Raw genomic sequence first — 24077 nt, 5'->3', positions numbered from 1 at the left:
TAGTGCCCTGTTTTCGTGTCAGTGTACTGTTCCAAATTCCCTGTGCTGCACAATAGTTCACTGTTATTGATTTAAGTCAGGCTTTCTTTTTAGTGTCATAGCAGACAGATAACCAATATCTATTTTCATTTACTTCCCAGCAAAAGACAATCACATGGTATTGTGTACTTCAAGGGTATACAGAGAGTCCATCAATCGTCAATCAGATTTTAAAATGAAATCTTGAGTCACTGCAAATGCGAAGTAAGATTACCCTCGTCCAATATATCGATGAACTATTCGTAGCATGAGATACACGGGATGCTTTTAAGAACAACACCATGACCTTTTCAATCACCAGGACGCAAAGTGGCTCCAGGTAAACTGCAGTATTGTCAAAAAGAAGTTCAATAACTGGGACATATTATCATGAAGGTAGTCGGGAAGGTGTCAACAGAGAGAGTGTAATCCATCTTTTAGATGAATCCACCATGAATCCAGGAAGAAATTAGAATGTTTTTGGGAATGGTTGGCTAAAGTAGACAGTGAGTACCAAACTTTTCTTTAATGCCAAAGCCTCTAATGATGTTGTCACACTGAAATGTGTTCGAACCGCTTCCTTCGAACAACTAATGTACAAAAGCAACATTATGTCGCACCACAGCTCCGGTGCCTGATTATACAAAAGAGTTTAGTCTGTTTTGCAGTGAGAGAGATCTCTCAGTTTTGACACAGACTCATGGAGGAACCCAAAGACCTCTGGCATATTTTTCTACCACACTTGATCTTGTAGTGGTAGGCCTCCCCAGGTACTTGGAGGCAGTTGCTGCGGTGAGTGGTAGACTGGAAAAGAGCAAGAACATAATGCTGGGCCACCCTTTAACTGTCATGGTCCCTAACTCTGTGGAACTATTTTTTACCAAAACCCAGTATCTCACACGCAATAGATTGATTAGATATGAGCAAAGTAAGTTAGCCTCAGAAAACATTGTAATAAAGCGTTGCAATGTACCAAATTTATTGCCAGTAATTGAACAAAGTGAAAATTGTGAGGCGCTTGATCATGATTGCCTAAATGTCACTGAACTATGCACAAAACCTAAACCCGTTATTAAGGATGAACCACTACATTTTGCCCAACCATGTCCTATTTGTGGACGGTGTAAGCCTAAGAGACAATGAAGGAACACTAAGAGCATAATATGCCATGTGCACCATAAATGATGTGATAGAAGCTTCCTGGCTTCAAACGTTTGTCGCCACACAGGTTTTGGAGTTAATTGCCCTTACCCAAGCTTGAAGTTTGACTGCTCAAATGAGAGTCACCATTTTTCAATGATAGTCAGCAAGGATTTGGCATAGTGCATGATTTTGGGAAATTGTGTTTGCAATGTGGATCTCTTACATCTAGAGATACCCCTATTCGGAATGGACAGCATGTAAACAATCTTCTTGAAGTGCTCCAAATGCCTAGTGAAATTGCTGATGTAAAATGTCCTTGACATCAAACAGGTACCAGGTACATTGCATGCTACTGTGCATTACTAGAATACACATTTAATGGAGGTTTTACCTGTGAATCTGAGGAAGAACGTGCTTTTACAATGATGATGCAAATAACTGATACTTGGGAGGAACTGAAAAAGATACAAGAAAATGTGTCTGAGGCAGAGCAGAATGGGTGGATCAGGTCAGGCTGTGTTAAAAATGAAAAGGACATCTGGATCTCAGCAGATGGATGGCCAGTGTTGCCTGATTTCTTGTTTCTAATGGCATGTTCGTTCAATGGTTTCACACACTTTGGAAGAGATTCCATGGTGAGGCATTTCCGAACATGGTTGGTACAGACCCAGGTTTCTAATAATTGCTAATGAAAATTGCAAAAGGTATGATATTTGTCAACAGATAAACTTTGGGAGGAAAACATGTTAGAAGCAAACACATAGAGAGATCAACTGGCCCTTTTAACACTACAGATAGATTTCATTGAGATGCCTGTGCATAACAGGTTGAGATATATACCATTGATTATCTGGGTCTCCTCAAGATGGGTCGAAGCCTACCCAATGAGGAAGAACAACAGTCTAACTGTAGTTAAACTGTTGTTATGTAAACTCATTTTGAGATTCAAGATGCCAGTCCTTCTTGAGTCAGATTGAGGAAAACACTTTAACAATGAAGTGATCAACAGATTGCTGCTCTACAAATTGAACAAAAGCTACATTGCAGTTACAAACCAGCGCATCATGCTTTGTGGAACAGATGAATGGAACAATCAAATCCAGGTTGGCGAAAGTTTGTGCTTCCACTTCACTGAAATGGGCAGATGCTTTTCCTTACGTGCTGATGAGCATTTAAAGCATACCAGACAGGAAGACAGGATTATTCCCTTATGAGATCCTGATGAGAAGATCTATGAGACTGCATGTTGTCCCCGCAAATACCCTTGTGAATATCACAGATGACATAATATTGGACTATGCAAGAAACTGACTGATGTGGTACGTTCTGTCTAACATCAGGTATATGCTGCCGTTCAAGTTCCTCACCAAGAAAAGTGCCACATACACAATTCTGGTAATTGGGTCATGATTAAGACGAACGCTCTGAAGACTTGTTCAGAACCCAGATAGAAAGGCCCCTTACAAATCACTGTTACTACAAACTCTGCTGTTAAATGTGCCAGGATTCTGAGCTGGATACATGCTTCACACACCAAGAAAGTGAGCGATCCAAGAGAAATGTCTTTGGTCTATGATTCAGAGAGAAGCGCATTAGTGGTTGATTCTAGACTGCCGTAGCTCGCGCCTAGAGGTGGTCGAAGCTCTGGCATCTGAAATAGCTTTTTGCAACACTGCTGCGCTGGTAAATACTTTTTAAGGAACACCCTCTTGGTTTTTTAAAATCACATCAGTAAAACTTTGCTTGCTCTTAACATTGCCTTACTGCATTACTTTGCTCAGATTTGAGGCAGCATTTCCTTCACGCCCATGCCCCCCGGTCCGTTGCGGCAAGTGCCATTGTACGGAGGGGGCAGAGGGCTCGCTCAGCACGCACTGCACTCACTTTCGGTAGGAAGCCTGGGACGGGGGTGAACCTTCTAGTTGTCGGAGCCCAGCGACTACAAAGAGGCGGTCCGAGTGGACGCGGGCTCTGATGATTCTAGACTGCCGTAGCTCGCACCTAGAGGTGGTCGAGGCTCTGGCATCTGAAATATCTTTTGGCAACACTACTGCGCTGGTAAATACGTTTTAAGCAACACCCTCTGGGTTTTTTAAAATCACATCAGTAAAACTTTGCTTGCTCTTAAAATTGCCTTACCGCACTACTTTGCTCAGATTTCAGGCAGCATTTCCTTCACGCCCATGCCTCCCGGTCCGTCGCGGCAAGTGCCGATTGTACGGAGGGGGCCGAGGGTTCGCTCAGCATTTACTGCACTCACTTTCGGTAGGAAGCCTGGGACAGGGGTGAACAGGCTAGTTGTTGGACCCACGCGACCAAAAAAACACATGCTGATACGGGCGCGCAGCGAACGTGCACAGCGGGCGCGCCGAAGGCAAGCCCGTCTGCACCCGTACACGCATGGCCCGGGCCGAGGGCCAAAACCTCTGCCCAAAATCCTATTATTCAAGCAAGGATAGTCTATAATAACGACGAACTTAGGGGCTTACGGGCCACTCATAGCTGCGCTATTCTCAACCCGATGCTGGAATCCAAACATTGCAAGAGCTGCTCGCTGACCTTTAATTACAGCAGGTGTGGATCAGCAGACATGCAATGGCCGCAGGCTACAAATAAAACTACTACCTTAATAAAGTCAGCCTTGCTAAATGCAAGAACTCTGGTAAAACACAACACTGAAGTACCTAATTTGATTGACACACATGACCTCGACATACTGTTTATAACTGAGACATGGGCAGATAATTCTTCTGACATCGCCTTGGCACTTGCAGTTCCGGCAGGAAATTCCATCCATCGGGTGGATAGACAGGGGAAACGTGGGGGAGGGACAGCGATCATCAGCAAATTTGCTAATGATCGCTGTCCCTCCCCCTTCGGCGCGCCCGCTGCGCACGTTCGCTGCGCGTCCGTATCAGCATGGGTTTTTATGGGTGCGTGGCTCCAACAACTAGCCCGTTCCCCCCCGGAAGTGAGTGCAGTAAATGCTGAGCGAACCCTCGGCCCCCTCCATACAATCGGCACTTGCCGCGGGGCATGGGTGTGAAGGAAATGCTGCCTGAATTCTGAGCAAAGTAATGCGGTAAGGCAATTTTAAGAGCAAGCAAAGTTTTCCTGATGTGAAAATTCGTATCACTGAAAATTATACTTTTGATGGCCTTCTGCTATATAGACCACCTAAGGCTAAGACCCCCATACTACAACTATTGGGCCCTGCACTGGAATCCAGTATAATGGGGGCAGACTACACTATACTAGGAGATTTCAACATACACCTGGAGAAAGTAGCAGATAAAAATACATTACTCATCACAGAAGCAATGACAAGTTGTGGCCTGTCCCAGTTAGTCCAGCTAGAAACACACTTAGCTGGTCATACGTTGGATGGGATCTTTTCCTCTAATTCTAACATCAATATGGGGGAAGTCATTCCAGTCCCCTGGTCAGACCACAAAGTTGTCAAATTTACCCTAGCTATAGAAAATAATAAAAACCTCAGGGCTTCCCAAGGGAGGCAATTTACATACCAGAAATGGGACAAAATTGATATAGGCAAACTACACGAACAACTGAACATGACTACCCCGAGATTAAATCATTATGTCGATACAGCCACAGATCAATTGAATAATTGGATTAAAGCGGCAGTTCTTTCAGTCGCCCCATTAAAAAATCAAAATGCTAAGAGGAAAAACATTTCTGAGCCTTGGTTTTCAGATAAACTAAGATTACAAAAACAAAAATGTAGACGGGCTGAAAGGACATGGAGGCGTAGTTATGATTTTGGGGAGAAAACTAACTACTGCAGGTCACTATCAATTTATAAAAAAAATGATAGGAGAGGAAAAGTCAGTATATTATGTGAATAAAATAGAGGAGGCAAAACATTCCAGTAAAGTACTCTTTGCTATGGTTGAAAAATGAACAGAGCCAATATCCAAAAATATAGAAGGTAGCCCAGATTTATGCAATGAACTGGGGCAGTTTTTCATCGACAAGGTTAAACTTATTTATGAATCAATTAAACCCCTCAACAGCAATGACATGTCGCCAGGAAATGAACATCTCAGTTCACAGAGGGACACAGAAAGGAACTTGGGAGTCTTTCAGTTTTCTGCCCCATCTATAGAGCAGATTTGCCAACTCATACAAACCACCATGTCAGGTGGCCCAATGGACCCATTCCCACCAAGGGTGCTGCATTTGTTCGCAGAGCTACTTAGCTCTCAACTCCATTTGCTTTTCGGAAAAATAATACAGGCAAACTGTTTCCCAAAAGCATGGATAGCCGTCTCGGTCTGACCTCTCCTAAAGAAACCCAACCTTGACCCATCGGTCCCTGCTAATTTCAGACCAATATCAAGAATCCCTTTCCCGGCTAACATTTTAGAAAAACATTTGAATATACAACTGTCCGGGTTTATTAGGGCATCTCAGGCACTTGATGTCTCACAATTTGGGTTCCGGGAGGAACACGGGACCGAAACTGCTCTGATCATGGCGGCGGAAGAGGTCAGGATGGTGCTGGATGAGGGTGGGAAGGCTGCCCTGATATTGTTAGATCTGTCTGCAGCCTTCAACACCGTTAATCATAGCATACTCCTTACCCGCCTAGAAGAAAAAGGCCTACACCCATCTGCAGTATCTTTAATGGCCTCTTTTTTGGGAGAAAGATCCTTCTCGGTTCAGCTAGGGGAGCACATCAAAATCTTTTAGTGCTCGTCATTAAGCCCTACCCTCTTTAACATATATGTGGCCCCTTTAGCAAACATCATCAGAGACTGGGGATTCATCCCAATATCATACGCTGACGACACCCAAATTGTAGTGTCCATCTCGAATAACACAGGCGAGACAGCTAAGAGATTTATGCTTTGTATGTCACAGGTCAGTCATTGGATGGAGGCAAATTGCCTAAAATTAAATGGCGATAAATAAGAGGTTTTGTTGCTAGGGGCTGAACAAACATCTGGGGCCCGATGTAGGTAATCCCAGATTACCGATTCTTAAATACCGAATCATACCGATTCGGTATTTAAGAACTGGTAATCGGGATTTAGGTATTTTTACCGATTCAATTACCGAATCGGTAAAAATCGGTAATTACCGAATCGGTGTTTACAGATTCAGTAATTGCCATTGATTCCTATGGGCCTTGAGGCCCATTGGAATCACTGGCAATTACCGAATCGGTAAATACCGATTCAGTAAAATTACCGAATTTACAAGGGGAACAGGGTGTCACTTTGACACCCTGTTGCACCCCAGATTCTGGCTTGTGTGCAATGTGACACACATACATGCCCTTAGGGCATGTATGTGTGCCACATGGCACCGGTGTACATGCACAGATGTGCATGTACACAGAAATTCATACTTTACCACCAAATATTATTTGGTGGTAAATTATGAATCGGTAATGGCCTGTGGCACTGTTTAAAGTGCAACCTACATCTTTATTCACCGATTCGGTAACTTTACCGATTCGGTATTTTACCGAATCGGTAAATTTACCGAATCGGTACAATTCAGCCCACCTACATGTCCAATCCCAAATACCGGTCGGTAACGGCCGAAATCGGCCGTTACCGACCGGTATTTGGCGACCTATATCGGGCCCTTGGTCACCAGACTGGTGGCCTGATAGTTTGGGTTGTTGTCCATCGCCAGTGGATGGCGTTCGGAATCTTGGGTTTGTGTTTGATTCCAAACTAAATTTCAAGGCCCAGATCAACAAACTTTCATCATCAATATGGGACACTCTTAAATTGATAAGAAAGCTACTGCCATTTGTCCCATTTGGCACCAGGAAAACTTTAGTAACAATGCTGGCACTCTCTAAACTGGATTATGGAAATGCTTTGTATGCAGGGCTTCAAAAACAGCTATTACTAAAGCTCCAACGGCTACAGAATGCGGCGGCAAGGCTTGTTTTGGACATACCTAGATTTGAGCCGGTGGCTCACAGACTAAATAGTCTCCATTGGCTAACAATAGAAATGAGAAGCCAGTTCAAGTCAGCATGCCTAGCTTATAAGGCCTTACATGGCTCAGGGCCCCAGTTTCTAAAGCAAAACTTAAGACATTATTATCCACAGAGAACCCTCAGGTCCAGTTGCGCCATGTTACTTAGAACCCCCAGATTTAATCAGCTTAGATTGGGGGGAGAAGTTTTGTTCTGCACACAGCAAAGATCTGGAATTTAATACCAATAGCAATAAAAAAAACAGCTCATCATAGCTATCCTTCCAAAAGTCTTTAAAGACCTGGCTTTTCTCAAAATAATTCAATTCCAACCAATTTACGATGTCTTGACACAACCCTCTTCTCACTCTGCGAGCAGTCTTCAGTAATTTTTAGCGCCAAGATGCCCTCGGGCATTCGTGCGCTCTATAAATCCTAAAATCAAATCAAATCAAATCAAACCAGTTGAAAGACCACCTAGACCTGTAGCACCAGCACCCATTGATGTACAGGGACAAGCACAAGTAGAAGGAAGCGATGAAGCTCAGCAAGCTAAAGGACAATTACAAGTGCCTGAGATGACTCAAAGTGGCACTGAAACCGAAGAAAAAGATGAAAAAGAGACAGAACTGCATGCTGGAAACCGCTAAGAAAGAATGAGCTCTGGGATAAAAAGAGTCAGCCGCCAAGCACAGTGGCCAAGGAGTCTCAGGCAAGAGAGACTAAGCAGAAGCTCATCAATAGTACAAATTCAAGAAACAGTGCATGAGGATAGTGAAACAGAAGACAATGTCGATCTTGATCCAAATCCTCAAGTCATAAGAAGAACTAGGAGCAATCAAATACCTTGCATAAGGTACTCAGCACCTGAATGGACCTACTACGTAAATGCAGCATTGAATGTGAATTTGAAAGATCTGATTAATGAAAACCCTGAACTGTTAGCACCCCTTAAAATTGCAGAAACAATCTGAAAACCGTTAAAAAGGAGGATGCAGTCAACTGCTCTCAAGAATTCTGTAACTCATTGGCCCAGGCGTTTAAATCAAAGGCTGATCAAATCTATGATCAATTTGCCTTATATCCGCACAATACTAATATTACAGAACAGGAAGCTACGATCATAACGCCCCTCTTAAACTTTATCCCCTCATCCTCAGGACAAATTGCTACCTTTCTTGCAAAAACTAAATCTGGCTCTCCTGAGGACCCTTGTCCTTCGAGGATTCTCCATAACATCAGCCATCTCATTAGTCTGCAGTAATCTGGCATGTTCAATCAGATGATTTTACAAGGAATATTTCCAACAATGTGGAAACAGGCCTGCATCTTACCGCTATCAAAAGAATCTAATTTAGATACAAGGGTTCAGCCTAATTATCGACCTATCACGAGGTTCCGGCTCTCTGCAAAAGTTCTAGAGACAATTGTAAACTTAGAACTCTCTAAGCATATTTTAGAAAATAACATTTTAGATCCCAGCCAGTTTTATTCAGGTCATGTCACAGCACAGAGACAGCTTTGATAAAGACCACTGAGGAAATCCGCTCTGCATTAGATGGCGGAGGGTCGGCAGCTCTTATCCACCTTGACCTGTCTGCAGCATTTGATACCTTGGACCATACCCTACTGACCAAGCACCTGAAGACCATAGGTCTGGGAGAAAAGGCCCTCTTGTTTTTAACATCGTTTTTAGCAGATATAACACAGACCGTGCATTTAGGCGATTTTAAATCGGCCCCTTTTATCCTGCCTTGTGGGGTAACGCAGGGCTCTTCATTGAGCCCAACGCTTTTTAATAGTGCAGCCGCGTAGCTAGGGAGGGGCGGGGGCGTGGGACTGTCCGCCCTAGGCGGCACAATTCCGGGGGCGTTGCGTGGCACTGGTGGCCTGTTGTGGCCTTTATAATTTATTTGGGCCTTTTTGCGAACACTGTGTACTGTCCACAAATAAATTAGAAAGGCCGTGCGTGGCCCAGTTTGAAAGTGCGCGCTGCGCGCACCTGAAGTGTGACGGCCGCAGTTATAACAGCTGCAAAAACAACAATTGATGGGTGAATGTATGACATTGTTCTGCATTCTGCCCAAGTACAGAGATCTGGGCCTAAATCCATCGTTTTTTTGCACTCCACACCACCCCAGTTCAGACATGGCCATATGCAAATCAACCTTGACCCTGTGCCTCATGGGAACGGTCCAGCCCGAACTGCCAAGCCATGTCTTTCCTGGACCGGAATCAAGCATCCTAGGACCGGTTTCTGGCTATCAGCCGTCTTCAGCCATGATAGCTTGACTCCAGTGGTGTGGAGAGCATGGGACTCACGTCTGAGCATACCCATTCCACTCGGGGTGACAAATACAAAAACAACAATTGATGGACAGAATGAAGAACGATGTCATACATTCACCCCAGTACAGAGATCTGGGCCTAAATCCATCGCTTTTTTGCACTCCACACCACCCCAGTATGCAAATCAGCCTTGACCCTGTGCCTCATGGAAACAGTCCAGCCCGAACTGCCAAGCCATGTCTTTCCTGGACCAGATTCAAGCATCCTAGGACAGGTTTCTGGCTATCAGCCGTCTTCAGCCAGGATAGCTTGACTCCAGTGGTGCTAATAATATTCTTGGAGCCAACAATGGGGGAAAAAAGGTTTTTGAAATTCTTCGGGGACTAACAGACTTGGATTGCTCAAAGCAAGAAGTTACATCTTCCTAGGAACTCTGTGATGATCTGGCTGATTTCTTTGATTAAAAATATCAGCAAGATTTTGGAGGACATAATTACATCTGTTAAGACAGCATCCCCTGATCTGAGACACTGTTCAGAACTACTGGTGACCAGAGCTTTACTGAACTATCGGTGCTAAGTGAACCTATGACCCTAAAGGACACTGCTGACAACCATGATGGCAGGCTTAACCTGTGATGCTATCTCGGAGACCTTCTTAGATATCACCTGGTCCACTACCTCAGGATCTCCCTTGGATCCCCTAACCTCCGAGGATATGGAAAGAGCTGGGCGATGATCTCACTCTTCCTACACTGCAGGTGTGCAATCTTTGAAGAGGGGTGTGGAACCTCAAGTCTGGAAGAAAGCAATTGTCTGTGTGTTCTCTCTTGTACTGCCAGTCACCGGTGTATTCAACTGTGTAGCCTTGGACCGCGTCATGTATGTGCATGTAACTTGCATGATCGAGGTAGCTATTAGCGGCAATACTAGTGTCTCTCGGACCTCTTTCAAGTGCTCGCCGTCCTTTATCCCCAGCACCCCCCTCCACCCTCCAGGGGCGGCATTCCGAGGGATAGCGACGGGCACCACAAGCTCTAGCTACGCCTCTGTTAATGTGTCTGAATTAGCACCTTGGATTAGAAGCTTTGATTTAATCCCGACCTCGTAAGCCGACGACACCCAATTGGTTATTTCAACCATAGACATGGATGTTAACTATTCCACTAAACTGCATGATTGTGTGGTCTCCTTGAGTAAGTGGATGAGTAGGCATTGACTGAAGCTAAACTCGAGTAAAACCGAGGAGGTGCTATTTGGTAAGCTTTCTCCTCTTTGGTCACCTGCCTGGTGGCCAAGCATCTTGGGACCCCTCCTTACATCGGTAGCTAAGGCTAAAAATGAGTGTGTCATAATAGACGATAAGCCTAATTTTAAAGCTCAGATTTCAAAGGTGGAATCTTCTGCATTCTTCACGATTAGAACTGTGCATAAAATCCTTCCTTAAATTCCTAGAACGGCCAGAAAAAACAGTTTTGACCTCCCTGGTTCTATCCAAGTCGGATTACTGCAATGCCGTGTACATTAATTTGCAGTCCAATCATCTTAGAAGGTTACAATCGGTACAGAATGCCGCTGCTAGATTAGTTCAGGATGTTCCTAAACACCAATCTATTAGGGCTGGGATTCAAGATCTGCATTGGCTCCCAGTCGGCCAGCGTGTGAAATTCAAGGCACTCTGTATCGCACAAAAGGCACAAAAGGCACAAAAGGCACTTTATGGAGATGGCCCACAATTTCTTTGCCACGTTTTAAGCTGGTACTCCCCTAGCAGATCATTGCGTTCTGTTAAAACAATGAATTGGGGGGAGAAGTTTTAAACATAGTACCATTAGGATATGGAACCCTCTTCCACCTTCTCTTAGGAAGATTACATCTCTGCTTGAATTCAGGAAACACCTTAAAACATGGCTTTTGAAAAACGAACGTCTCTCTCACAGTTGCGGACCACAATCGCCTAGACTAAGGGTAGTAGTGCGCTATACAAATTGGTATAACATAACATTTGGAAAATTCAAATTGGAAGAAAAAAGAAACAAACTTAATGCAAATATATAAAATACAGTGAAATTGTGCTTATTAGATGTTGGTTATTTTCTTTTACAGAAGACTAACCTTGGTCTGAGAAGAAAGTTACAGAAGAATAGGGATAACATTTTTGAAGAATGCATATTAGGGTTAAGAATTGTCTATTGGGGAACTGCATTACAAAAGAAGAAAAAATAACAACTTTGAGAAGATCATCTGCTATTGCTCTACAGAAAGCTATTCAATTACAGGATCAGAACGATGTGTTGCAACAGAAATAAGTGTAAATGTATCATAAGTGTGGTTTTCATAATAACAGTTATAATGATCACAATAGTAATAATAGGGTTTTGCTTAATACCTGATTTAGATTTACAAAACACCAATGTTAGTATTGCACACACACTCAATATTAGGGATAGTAGTTTTACTCAAACATTTGTGAATTACAAGAAAAATGATTACTCTACTACTGTATGTTCTAGATTAGTACAAGAAAACACTAATGACCTGGATGTTTAGGATGGCTATGTCTGTGCACACTTACCGACTTCGGTTTCTGAAGAAGTCATATGCTATCACATACCTTTGTCTTATGAGGTTTCATGTAGTATTTTGCTTTCGCTAGTTTATTGGCGAGGACATTTGTGACATTACTTTACTAATTATGATGCAGTACTATCTAGAGTTTCTTTAATAGAAAGCAAGCATTTACACCGACAAGCAAAAGCAAAATGACGGGTCCGGCTTGGTATTATTTCCTTCTACTCATACCTACAGATAGCATGAAGGCTTACAAAAACAATCTAAAATTCCTAATGCAACCTGCAGAGAAAGCTTACATTATTTAGAAGAAAGATACATGAACATGACTAAAACTACAGACAGAAAGGTAGACGTTTTAACAAATGTATGGAAGAACAAAATTAATTCAGAAAGAAAATGGTTTACCCTAAACTCAGACTAGGGAGTCGACTTGAGGGAAAAATGTGCTTTTACAAAGGAAAACACTAAAAAGGACTAGACATCTAGAAATTAGTAGTAGTTCCACACCAACCCCAACACCACCCTCCTGGATTAGATCACCTCCTTCCTCACTGACAGAACCTAGAGGGTACGCCTCCCCCTTTCCGTTCCAAAGCCACCAAGATCATCTGTGGCGTGCCCCAAGTATCATCCCTCAGCCCTTCAATATCTACATGGCACTGCTTGCCACCATCGTCCGCTCGCACAACCTCAACATCGTCTCCTACGCAGACAACACTCAACTGATCCTCTCACTCACCAAAAACCGTGCCACTGCCAAAACCAACATCCACGACTGAATGAATGCCGTGGCCGGCTAGATGCAGACCAGCCGCCTGAAACTTAACTCAGACAAGACAGAGGTCCTCATCCTCGGATCCACTCCCTCCGCCTGGGACGACTCTTGGTGGCCAGCTGCCCTTGGAGCCGTACCCATACCCACCGACCACACACGCAACCTGGGGTTCATCCTGGACTCATCACTCTCAATGACCCAGCAAGTCAACTCCGCCTCCTCCTCCTGCTTCAACACCCTCTGCATGCTCTGCAAGATCTACAGATGGATCCCCACCGGAACCAGAAGGATTGCCACACAGGCCCTTGTCAGCAGCAGACTGGACTACGCCAACACTCTCTACACGGGGACCACGATCAAGCTCCAACGCATACAAAACGCCTCCGCGCGCCTCATCCTCGACATACCCCGCCACACCCACATTACTGCCTAACTGAAAGACCTGCACTGGCTCCCAGTCAAGAAGAGGCTCACCTTCAAGCTCCTCACCCATGCCCACAAAGCACTACACAACGCTGGACCAGCATACCTCAACAAGCGTCTCACCTTCTATACTCCAAACTGCCAGCTTCGCTCCGCCAACCTTGCCCTCGCCACCGTACCACGCATCCACAAGACCACAACCAGCAGCAGATCCTTCTTCTACCTCACTGCCAAGACATGGAAAACCCTTTCCACACAGCTGCGACAGACCCAGGACCTGCTGACATTCAGGAGACTTCCCAAGACCTGGTTGTTCGAGCAGTAGCTGCACCCCCACCTCCACCCCTTCTCAGCGCCTTGAGACCCTCACAGGTGATTAGTGCACTCTACAAATAAGTGATTGATTGATTGATTGAAACACATTCAAATTGACAGGAGAAGCATGGTAAATATTTCAGGGAGACAAAAGAGCACTTCCAGGTATTTATTACATTTTGTGGACAAAATGCTTCTTTCCTATTTCCCGCCGATTGGTAGGGTACGTGCTATTTAGGCACACTAATTCCAAAACTGAACCATGCCACAATCTTTGATGCATTACCATTTACACCAGAACATAGATAGAAATGCAGCTCACGCAAAAGAGTCAGTTTAGCATGAGATATATTTGGAGCAGTAATACCACCTGTAGGAGTAATCCTAGATGATCAAACAGCACATCTGCAGCTTTTCTCTTAATTCACACTGAACTAAATGCTATAAGGTCCATGGTTTCACAGGATCATCTTGCTTTAGACATGTTATTCGCTGAAATTAACCGTTTACTGTGCAAACATACCAGACAAAAGCAAAGAAATAGAAAGATGTTCAAAGAAGATTTAAGGTTTAAAATCTGAACTGCCAAGTTTATATAAAAACTTTGGGAAAGGACTGTGCACTATCAGGAATTGGTTCTCAATAGATAGACAGGGTATCCTGACAGCAATACTAATGTTAATAGTGATAATAGGACTTTGTTCAATATTCCTTTACATCATTTTATGAGCTGTAATTAATTTGTGTGAAAAAGACAGGAGAACTTTCAAAGGAAAATAAATGAAAAGAGATGGGATTGGGTGACATTATGACTGATGAAATCATTAAGACTTAGTAGGGTAATTATAAGAAAGAGACGAGACACATCTGAAGATGATTTGTCTTTCTAGACTTGAATTGGCACGTGAAACAGAGTTTGTCATGATTTTAAAATCATGAAAATGGAGGGTATTAAGAGCTATACTTTTTAAAAACAAATTTAGACTTGCAGACCATATTAGAATTGCACTTTAGAATGTGTTTTCAACCATTAAAAAAATGTATTCACATAGAAAAGCACACATAGACGAGAGAGGGTAGGTGGTTGGTGGTGACAGTACCTATGCAATCCGCTCGTGTTCTGTGGCAGTCTGCGAGCCCGTTTTTCATTTACTGATGATGACTCTATTGCTGCGCTGCTAATCCCCAATTTATTGTACTTTTAAATGTTTTTTTAAAAAGTCCTGCTTTTTAACTTATTGCACTTTTCGTTTTTTCCCAACATACCTGAGGAGGAGGAGTGCTTCCCCTGCCCCGTTTCACCACGGCTTCCAGTGCCGATGGAGTGGAGGGCAGGGCGCCATCTTGCTGTGAGTCCCGGATCCGGGTGGGACTGTAGGCAGCGGTCTAGCTGGGGGAGGGGTTTCACTTTAAATCAACAGGCTGTGTTGGGCGCGATGCGGTGAGGGTAGGTGGTGGCAGTACCTACGCAATCCGCTCGTGTTCTGTGGCAGTCTGCGGGCCCGTTTTCCATTTACTGATGATGACTCTATTGCTGCACTGCTAATACCCGATTTATTGTACTTTTTAATGTTTTTTAAAAAACTTCCTGCTTTTTAACTTATTGCACTTTTCACTTTCTCCCCACGTACCTGCAGAGGAGGTGTGCTTCCCCTGCCCCATTCCACCACGACTTACAGTGCCGATTGAGTGGAGGGCAAGGCGCCATCTTGCTGCGAGTCCCGGATCCCGGTGGGACTGTAGGCAGTGGTCTAGCTGGGGGAGGTGTTTCACAATACATCGCACATGCCCTCCCAGACATGCAGCGGAAGCGCACAGCGGGCACGCCAAAGGCAAGCCCGTCTGCACCCGTTGGCGCCCCGGAAGCGACCAGCGCCAGCCACGCTGGCCATGTCGAGTCAGATGCTTGCGGCGGCAGGAGGCCCTTCGATCGTAAGGAACTTTTGGCGCTAGATGTTTTTAAATGTAATGGAAGTAAGCAGAGGGCAGTACTTCACAGCTTATCTAAAACATGCCTGTCCTGCAAATTCTGCCTCCGAACTAGGGTCACAGGTCCTCCTCCCTTAGTAGCAAGTGAGTCCAGGATTCAGGCAGCACTCATTAATTCCCGGTCTATGGCCAAGCATGCACCTGACATCTATTAGCTTCTTTCGGATGCTAAACTGGATGTTCTATTTATAACGGAAACTTGGCTGAGTGAGTCCTGCGCTACGGTAGTGGAGCACGCTATTCCTAGGGGTTATAAAATTGTCCGAGCCGATCGTAGAACTGGGAGAGGTGGTGGAACGCAGTGGTGTTCAGGGATACGTGGTCTTTCACTAGCGAAGTCTCAGGTGAGTTTGTGGAGGTTGAGGCTTTGGATTTTACTTTCACCCTTTCCCCTCATTTTACGCTGGGAGGCACGTTGGTCTACCGCCCGCCCGGTCCGCCCAAAGCTTTTTTGAAGGCTGTGGTCGATGTCATTATCCCTCGTACCCTCCGCTACTCCTTAGTTTCCACTTTAAAGGGATTTTAATATTCACATGGACATTCCAGATGCGCCTGACTCTGGGGCTCTTTTGGGTTCACTAAATCTGGCCCAGTTGACACAGTGGGTCAAGATGCCATCGCATTCGGGTGGACATCTAATTGACTAAATTTGATGTCGCTGTAAGGTAACCGGAACAATTAACTTGGTCTGACCACTACCTGATCAGGTTTTTGTGGCTCATGGGGAAGTTTCCTCGCACGCCTGCTTTGCCCCCTGATTTCTACCCTGGGTAGATGAATCTACTGGCTCTCTCGGAGGCTTTGCTTCAGGCACGCCCAGTTCCTGCCCCTGACCTGGAAGGGGCGGTTGATAGCCTGGATTGCTGGATTGGCTGGGGGGGATAGCTCTTGTGCCAAAACAGCTTGCTTCAGAAAACAGCACGCTCCTCCCTCAAAACCTTGGTTTTCGAATGCTCTTAAGGATATGAAACTGGGGTGTAAAAAATTGGAGCGCTGTTGGCGCACAGGAGTATTGCCCTTCTGCTAAGTCTGCTCTTGGAATAGCGCAGAGGGACTACTATACTGCTATCAGGAAAGCTAAAAGCGATTACTATGCTGGGCATATTTCGATGGCAATTAACAACAGCAAGGAGATCTTTGCCATTGTTAAGAGCTTTTTATCGCCCTGTGCAGAGCAAAGGACTTTTCCTGTCTCACAACAATGGTGTGAGGAGCTGTCCTCTTTTTTTATTGAGAAGATAACGAGGATTCAGGACAGCATGGGAATACATTCCCTGGAACAAAAGGATTCCTTCTTTGTGTCTCCTCTAATTCCCAGCATACCCACCTCCGGTTTACGCTATTTATGCCCACAGCTGAGCCTGACATTCTGGCCATCCTTAGATCTCTTAAGTCGGGTTCTCCCATAGATCCCTGTCCGGACCAAGTATTAGCCGGGGTAGCTGAGGAGGTCTGTTCTGAGGTTGTGGCGATTGTTAATCTTTCTCTTTAGACCACCACGGTTCCCATGCGCTGGAAAAAGGCCAAACTTCTACCCCTTCCCAAGAAACCTTCTTTAGACCCTTCGGTTCCAACTAACTACTGGCCTATTTCTCTCCTACCAGCTCTGGCTAAAGTTTGCGAGCAGGTGAGTTTCCGGCAGCTTGAGGCCTTTGTTGAAGCATCGGGTGCCCTTCACCCTGCCCAATCCAGGTTTAGAACTGCCTATCGCATGGAGACTGCTCTGGTGGAGATGTCGGAGGTGATCAGGGAGTGCCTGGATGGGGTGGCAGGGCGGCTTTGATTTTACTGGACCTCTCTGCCACCTTCCGTACGGTGCCCCACCAGCTACTCCTTGCCCGGCTGTCATCTATTGGTGTTGCCGGTCCGGCGTAGGATTGGATAAAATCCTTCCTGGATGAACGCACTCAGCAGGTCTGGATGTCTCCTTTCTCATCCTCGGTCAGGAAACTCACAACGGGGGTCCCTCTGGGCTCTACACTGAGCCCTTTGCTTTTCAATATATATCTGACCTCTTTGATTTTTCTGACAGAAGAGCTGGGAGCAAAAATGATTGCGTGCGCGGATGACACCCAGCTGCTATTCACCTCGATGTGCTCTGACTTGGACACTAATATCGCCCAGACGTGTCTTGTGTGCGTATTTTGCTGGCTTGCACAGGCCCATCTTTAGTGCAATGAGGACAAGTCGGAGGTTCTCTTGTATGGCTAGTTCCCCCCAGCCTTCAGATAATCTCTGTGGCCTCCAGATTTCCCTTGTCCTAATTCAGAGGGAGGCCCGGCAAAAAAATTAGGGGTGTGGTTTAGTGAAGATCTCCGGTTCTCATATCATGTTAAAAAACTCACCGGAGTGTGCTTTGGCACCCTTAAGGCCTTAAGAAGGTTTTTTCCCCTGCTCCCTAGAGAGGCCAAAGAGACGCTAGCCCGTACCCTTATTCTTTCCTTCCTCGACTATGCCAATACTTTGTTTATTGGCATTCCTGGGTAATTGTTGAAAAAACTTCAAATATACAGAACGCCATAGCCAGACGTCTGTTCAACATCTCCAGGAGATCTAGTGTTCTGCAGCATTTGCGGGAACTGCACTAGCTGCCTGTGGCCCAGCGGGTGCAATTCAAAGCCTTTACCTTATCTCACAGGGCCCTCTACGGTCAAGGGCCTGTGTATCTTAGGAGGCTCTTTGCTCTGTATGTGCCCAGTCAACCCCTGGGTTCTGCCTCTCAACGTCGGATGGCTATTCCATGGTTTCACAGATCATGTCTGGGGGGTCAGTCTTTTTCTGTCAAAACAGCAGTTGCCTGGAATGCTCTCCCTAGGGATTTACAGCTTACCCAAGATTTACAACTTTTTAAAAAACGCTTAAAAACGCATCTGTTTAGTCACTTCATTTAAATGGCTCTTGCTCGCTCTACCCCAGCTCACTTACGCGCCAGAACACTCGAGAGTATTTGTGCGCGATATAAGCTTTTTATAACATAACATAGGGAAATGTTCTTACATTTAAAAGAATCATTTTAGAATGCATTTTATTTTTAAATAAAAAACATCTTTTCAAATAGACAATAGCACACAGGAGAAATGTACTTACTTAGATGTATATGAAAAATAGGTGATGAAGTAAAACATTTTTGTACTAGGTTGCCATTTTTAAATGTGCCCCTTTAACTAGGCCCAAGCCTTTTCTCTTGACTCTTGCTCATAGCTAAGCAGACTTTTATTTAGGACATTTGTATTGCACTAATATTGTGCTCAAGAATGTGCTGAGTTGAAGCTTATGTTTCCTTAGCTTCATCACACCATATTAGATCACCCCTACAACAAAAAACATTGTAGTAATGCCTAGTGAATAGATTGATAAAATGAACTATAATTTACATATATTTTATGTATGCTTAACTAGAACATCATTGATAGATGTGTGTCTGTTCATCCAACTGGTCTAATGTATTTGCAATAGAACACTGAAAGCAGCATTAGCTTAGGTAAGAAGGTTCTTATGAGAACTTCCCTCCATGTTGCAGTAGTCGAAACAGTATTTAATAAATCCTCTGATGTGAATGTTTACTGTGGGAATCAGGAGAAGAAGCAGCGGAAGTTGATGACACCATCAGACCAGGGGGTTCCATTGGAGGAGAGTATGCAATAACTACTAAGTTTTGTTACATTATTGTGTGCCTTTAGATTAATGAGTGTTCCTAGAGAGTTAGTTCAGAGTTCTGAGTTCCATTTCTAACATTTCAGTTCTATTGTCCTCTTTGCAGACAGCTATTGCTAAAGGTGACTTTATTAAATTTCTTTTTCTCTGATCAATGCTGTTGCACCAAACAATTTCTTTTCACTGGTATTCTAAAGCTTGCAACCTTTCTGTAAACTGGACTAATCTGAATAAAGATGACATACCCATACTAAACCTTTAAGATGACTAAAGGACTGAAAACGTATCCAACCTCTCATCCTTGACTGGACATTAAGGACCTGGTAGTTGATGATATTGCATTATTTGTGTTTTTGTTCCAACTCCATTCACAACACTGTGGCAAAGGTCCATTGACCTGTCAAGCGCCATCGGGATAACCAAAGGATGACATCTATGAGTTTGAGTGTTTGGTCTTAAATACCATTTGTGAAAATCCTTTAGGGACTGACAAGGTCATCGGAGGCTTTAAGAAGTGACCAAGAGTAGCTGCTACAGAAAGTCTGAAAAGTTAACACCTAGAAAATATTCTGCTTTGCAAGACATACAGAGCTTGAGGAGGACCTTGCAGGAACAATGAACAATTTTGAAAGGACTTTGTCTGATAAAGTTCCATGCTTGCTCCTCTGGTGAATTTTGAGCTCCGCCATGCACAGTTTGCCATCACTGATGTCATTTAAAATATTGCCATGATGTTCTCAATGATGTCATAGAATATGTAATGAGTGAAGTAATATACTAAGTCATAAGCAGTGCAGGGTGAGAGTGTGATATATAGTTACTTGGGATAAGTATCACTGGTGAACTTCAGTGGTTTTGTTAGTTTAAAACAGTATCTTTAATTTACATTTTTCACCTAACTAAAACGTTCCTTTAACCTTAGTTTTTTAAGTGAATGTCTACTTTTTTTAATGTCAAGCAAGATATAATTACAGTTCCTAACTGTAACAACCCTTTAACTTTTAGTTTTTCAGTGAATTTCTATGTTTTGTAAAATGTAAAGTAACATTTTATTACTACACACAAAGCAAAACCTCCCTTGCACATGGCCAGAAAGTATTCATATATGGGAAAAAGCAACTGAAGCAGGAATCAAAAAAGGAGCCAGAACCAGCTGAAATGAAGACAAGGGAAAGCAGGGGTTGAGATAAGGGCGAAGAAAGTGAAAAAAGGAGCAAAGAGGGTTAGGGTGAAGAGGAGCAGCCCACTCAGGAGAGCCAGAGAAGACGAATAAATGGCAGTGGCGAAGGCACAGGTATAAGGGAATGGAATCTGCTTTTGTAAACAGCAATGACATCAAATAAGAGTTACTTAAGTGAGTAATATAGAACGGAGAAGAGCTGTGCAAAGGAGTAAAAAGAAAGGTCTTCAGAGTCACAAATTCATGGACTTTTATGAAATGAGCACCAACACAAAATGTGACAGATGTTTTTCAAACAATTGAATGTGTGTATCATCACGTTCCCAAACCCGATCTTTGTCTGGTACCCTCGGCCTGCTGCCACTTACATTGAAGAACTCATGCATGTCCCTTCACAGTAGTCTAGTTCAACGACGCTGGTGCAGGACTTGTACGTGACCTCGACTGGCATTGTCCGCAGCCAGCACGGTTTAGTTACATTCACTAAAAGAAAGAAAGAAGGAAAGAGATAATCAGTGTAAGTCCATCACTGTGCTGAAATAGGTCAGTCATCCAAAGGGAATCCCAACCACATATTCAGCAGACTTACTACTTGTGGCACTATGAGCTGCTGTGAGACAATCACATTCATGGGTAAAGTGTCTGTTGAAAGCCATATTACACTGGGTAGTGGCATTCCCATGTAAAAAGGAGCAGACTAGACTGCCTCACAGATAACAGTAAAATGTAAGCTCACAGTACTGCGTCTGCTGGTCATTGGTGCTCTAACTTGAATAAGCCCTTTGCTGCAATTTGTATGTGTAATATAGCTCTTGTTCACCATCTTCTACAACTAGAATCAATGGAAGGTAAATCCAGTCTATGATATCTGGTAGAGCATAAATAAAGAAGATGGACTTAACTGAGCACATAAATGAAGCATAGAAGTTTACTTTTATGGGGCACTCCATTGCTTACACTGAGATCTGCATACATGATGCAGCCTCTGTAATCTGAAGGGAAGAGACCATGTAAATCACATTTTCAAGTATTGCGTCCCTAGTCTCATTCACTTCACCTGGTTTGCACATCCATAAATAGTGCTATTCCGGACTTCATATGTAGGCCTGGAGTATTGAGACTGTCCACAAAATGTGTAAACCAAGTCTCTCCATTCATCATATCTAAAATCTTGTCATAAAGTGAAACTTTCAAGGACATTAGCACATGTACTCGAAAAGGCGAAGCTTATTACCACCCCTACTGTATCAATTACGCTCAATGCCGAAAAGGCTTTCGACAAAGTAGACTGGACATATCTGGAGGCAGTGTTAAATAAATTTAATCTAGGAACCTCCTTCACGAAGATGGTTATGTCCCTTTATTCCTGCCCCTCTGCCAGAGTTAAAGCGGGAGGCTTATTCTCCTCATCATTCCGATTACAGCAAGGAACCAGACAGGGGTGCCCCCTCTCCCCTTCATTATTCCTACTGCCAATCGAACTATTCCTTTTTTTTTTTGCAGAGTTTTATATAGCGCGAACTAGAACCGAACCGAACTAGTTATCAGAGCGCTTTACATAGCACCAGTTACGTTACATGAGGACACACTTTAATTTTTTGAGGCACGGGGAGATTAAGTGATTTGCCCAGAATCACAGGGGTTTTTTGGCGTCGTTACCAAGACTCGAACCCAGATCCCCAGGTCCGAGGTCGAGCGCCTTAGCCGTTAGGCCAACCCCTCTTCACCCTCTTCACCACATACGGAACAATAAGGGCATTTCCGGAGTCCCATTTAAAGATTGTGCAATAAAACTAACTGCCTATGCGGATGACGTTCTGGTTGTTTCGGAAAAAGCGGAGGAGGCTTTACCTGCCCTCATGTCTACTATTGACGAGTACGCAAAGGTATCGGGGTATAAATTAAATAAGGATAAAACGGAGGTTAAATTGTTAAATAATCAGGGAAATAAGGAGGTGCTGGGGGACTCAGCTCTAACTTGGCAACCGGATTGCTTCAAGTACCTGGGGTTGGACTTTGATAAAGACCTAATTTCAACATTACGCATTAACGAAAACCTGACCCTAAAGAAAATATCCAAATTATTAGATGGGTGGTCTCCTAAGTACCTATCATGGTGGGGCAGGGCCGAAACCTTGAAAATGATGGTAACTCCACTGGTGAATTACCTCGCTAGTATGTTGCCGATGACTTTTTCAGATGACTTTTTAACCAGGGTGGACTAGCTTTTTGGTACATTCCTGTGGCAGGGGAAGAAACCCAAGATATCAATGAAGAAGCTACAGCTATCTAAAGGAAAAGGCGGCCTGGGTCTCCCCAGCTTCAGAAATTATCAAACTGCGTTCCTGTGTAAACAAGGCGCACAATGGCTGATTGAAGATTCGGCCTACACCCCGCTGTGGCTGGATTTTGAGAGATCTCTCATTGATAATGTTCCCCTTCCTGCCCTACTCACCTTGGATCTCTCCCACCTTCCTCACTCAAAATACATTTTACTAAACACAAGACGTGCACTCTTAAGACTCGATCAATCCCACAAAACCGGCTTAAAAATAAAAAAAACTACCTTGGTAGCCTTGTGGCGTAACCCCTCACTTAAGAGTCAAGGAAAACCCCTCCAATGGGAATATTGGTCCAAGAAAGGTGTCAATTTGGTGAGTGACCTTTATGATGGGATACACACTTTACCGTTCTCCTCGCTCCAGGCCCTACATAATCTTGCACCGATAGACTTTTATGACTTTTTATAAACTAATATTCCTCTCATCAACACGCTCTCTTAAACCATGTGATCCCTGGCTTAAGACCCTTATAACACGTATTAAGGCGGCTGGTCACTTTGTCTCGAAAACATACAAACTTCTCCTCCCTCTACCTAGAAAGGCTCACAGGCGGAGTGAGATTCGATGGGAGTCGGAACCCAATTCTACGGGCTTGATGTTTGATTGGGACATGATTCACACCACTGCTTTCTCAAACAAAGTCACTCCAATACTATCCCAAACCAAATACATATTATTAAACAGAACGTACTGGACGCCAGATAAGCTTTTTAAACTCCACCTGAGGGATAGTCCTAAGTGTTGGAATTGTGACTCATCTGTAGGGGATTTGGCCCATATGCTTTTTAACTGTCCCTCCCTGGAAACATACTGGAAGAAAATTTTTGATTGCATAGAACATATTTTTAGTATCAAACCTGCAAGGGAATTCGTTTATGTCCTACTGGGTGTCCTAGATCCGAAACTAGTTAACGCATATGACCGCCAATTGCTTGATCTATTGCTCACCCTGGCCTGTAAAGTATTCTAATGTAAATGGAAGAGCGCCTCCGAGGTGTCCATTAAGATGTGGCAAGAATGGCTATCCTTTCTAAGGGGAGCTGACAACCCTGCTCTGCATTCCTCCCCGTGGCGCACTTCCCATAAGAAGCTTTGGAAATCTCTTGATGCTTCATCATTTTCATTTGATCCTCCGTGATGTGTTATGGTCATGTGTAATAATAGGTAGCGAAGTGGAGTTTACTTATTGTATAGTTTGTAATGTAAAGTTATGGGGCACAAGGGTCAAATCACCATCCTAACGGAACTCCTTTCAACGGAGTACAAGGAAATGGACACAAATAGAGACTGTAAATCCAGGGATCTGGACAAGGACACTGTATATGCAGCATTGTATATGTAGCACTCGTTTTCGATTCGGACTTCACATTCGGATCTCATGGTATGTGTTTTATGTAAGTCACGAAATTGTG

General features: G+C 43.9%; 1 protein-coding gene across 2 annotated transcripts in view; it reads right to left on the bottom strand.

Annotated features, from left to right (window-relative positions):
- LOC144823879 (mucin-5B-like) overlaps window positions 1-24077 on the bottom strand; it is a 737446-nt gene that overhangs the window by 9006 nt on the left and 704363 nt on the right. For both annotated transcript variants that reach the window (XM_078682767.1, XM_078682768.1), the window contains one exon: window positions 20692-20806. In XM_078682767.1, coding sequence (XP_078538893.1) covers window positions 20692-20806 — 115 coding nt within the window. The remainder of the gene's footprint in view (window positions 1-20691; window positions 20807-24077) is intronic.

Source organism: Lissotriton helveticus, chromosome 3_1, assembly GCF_964261635.1.
Source record: "Lissotriton helveticus chromosome 3_1, aLisHel1.1, whole genome shotgun sequence".
Lineage (NCBI taxonomy): Eukaryota > Metazoa > Chordata > Amphibia > Caudata > Salamandridae > Lissotriton > Lissotriton helveticus.
The sequence above is the reverse complement of the archived record's forward strand: the minus strand, read 5'-3'. Positions and strand labels throughout refer to the sequence as shown.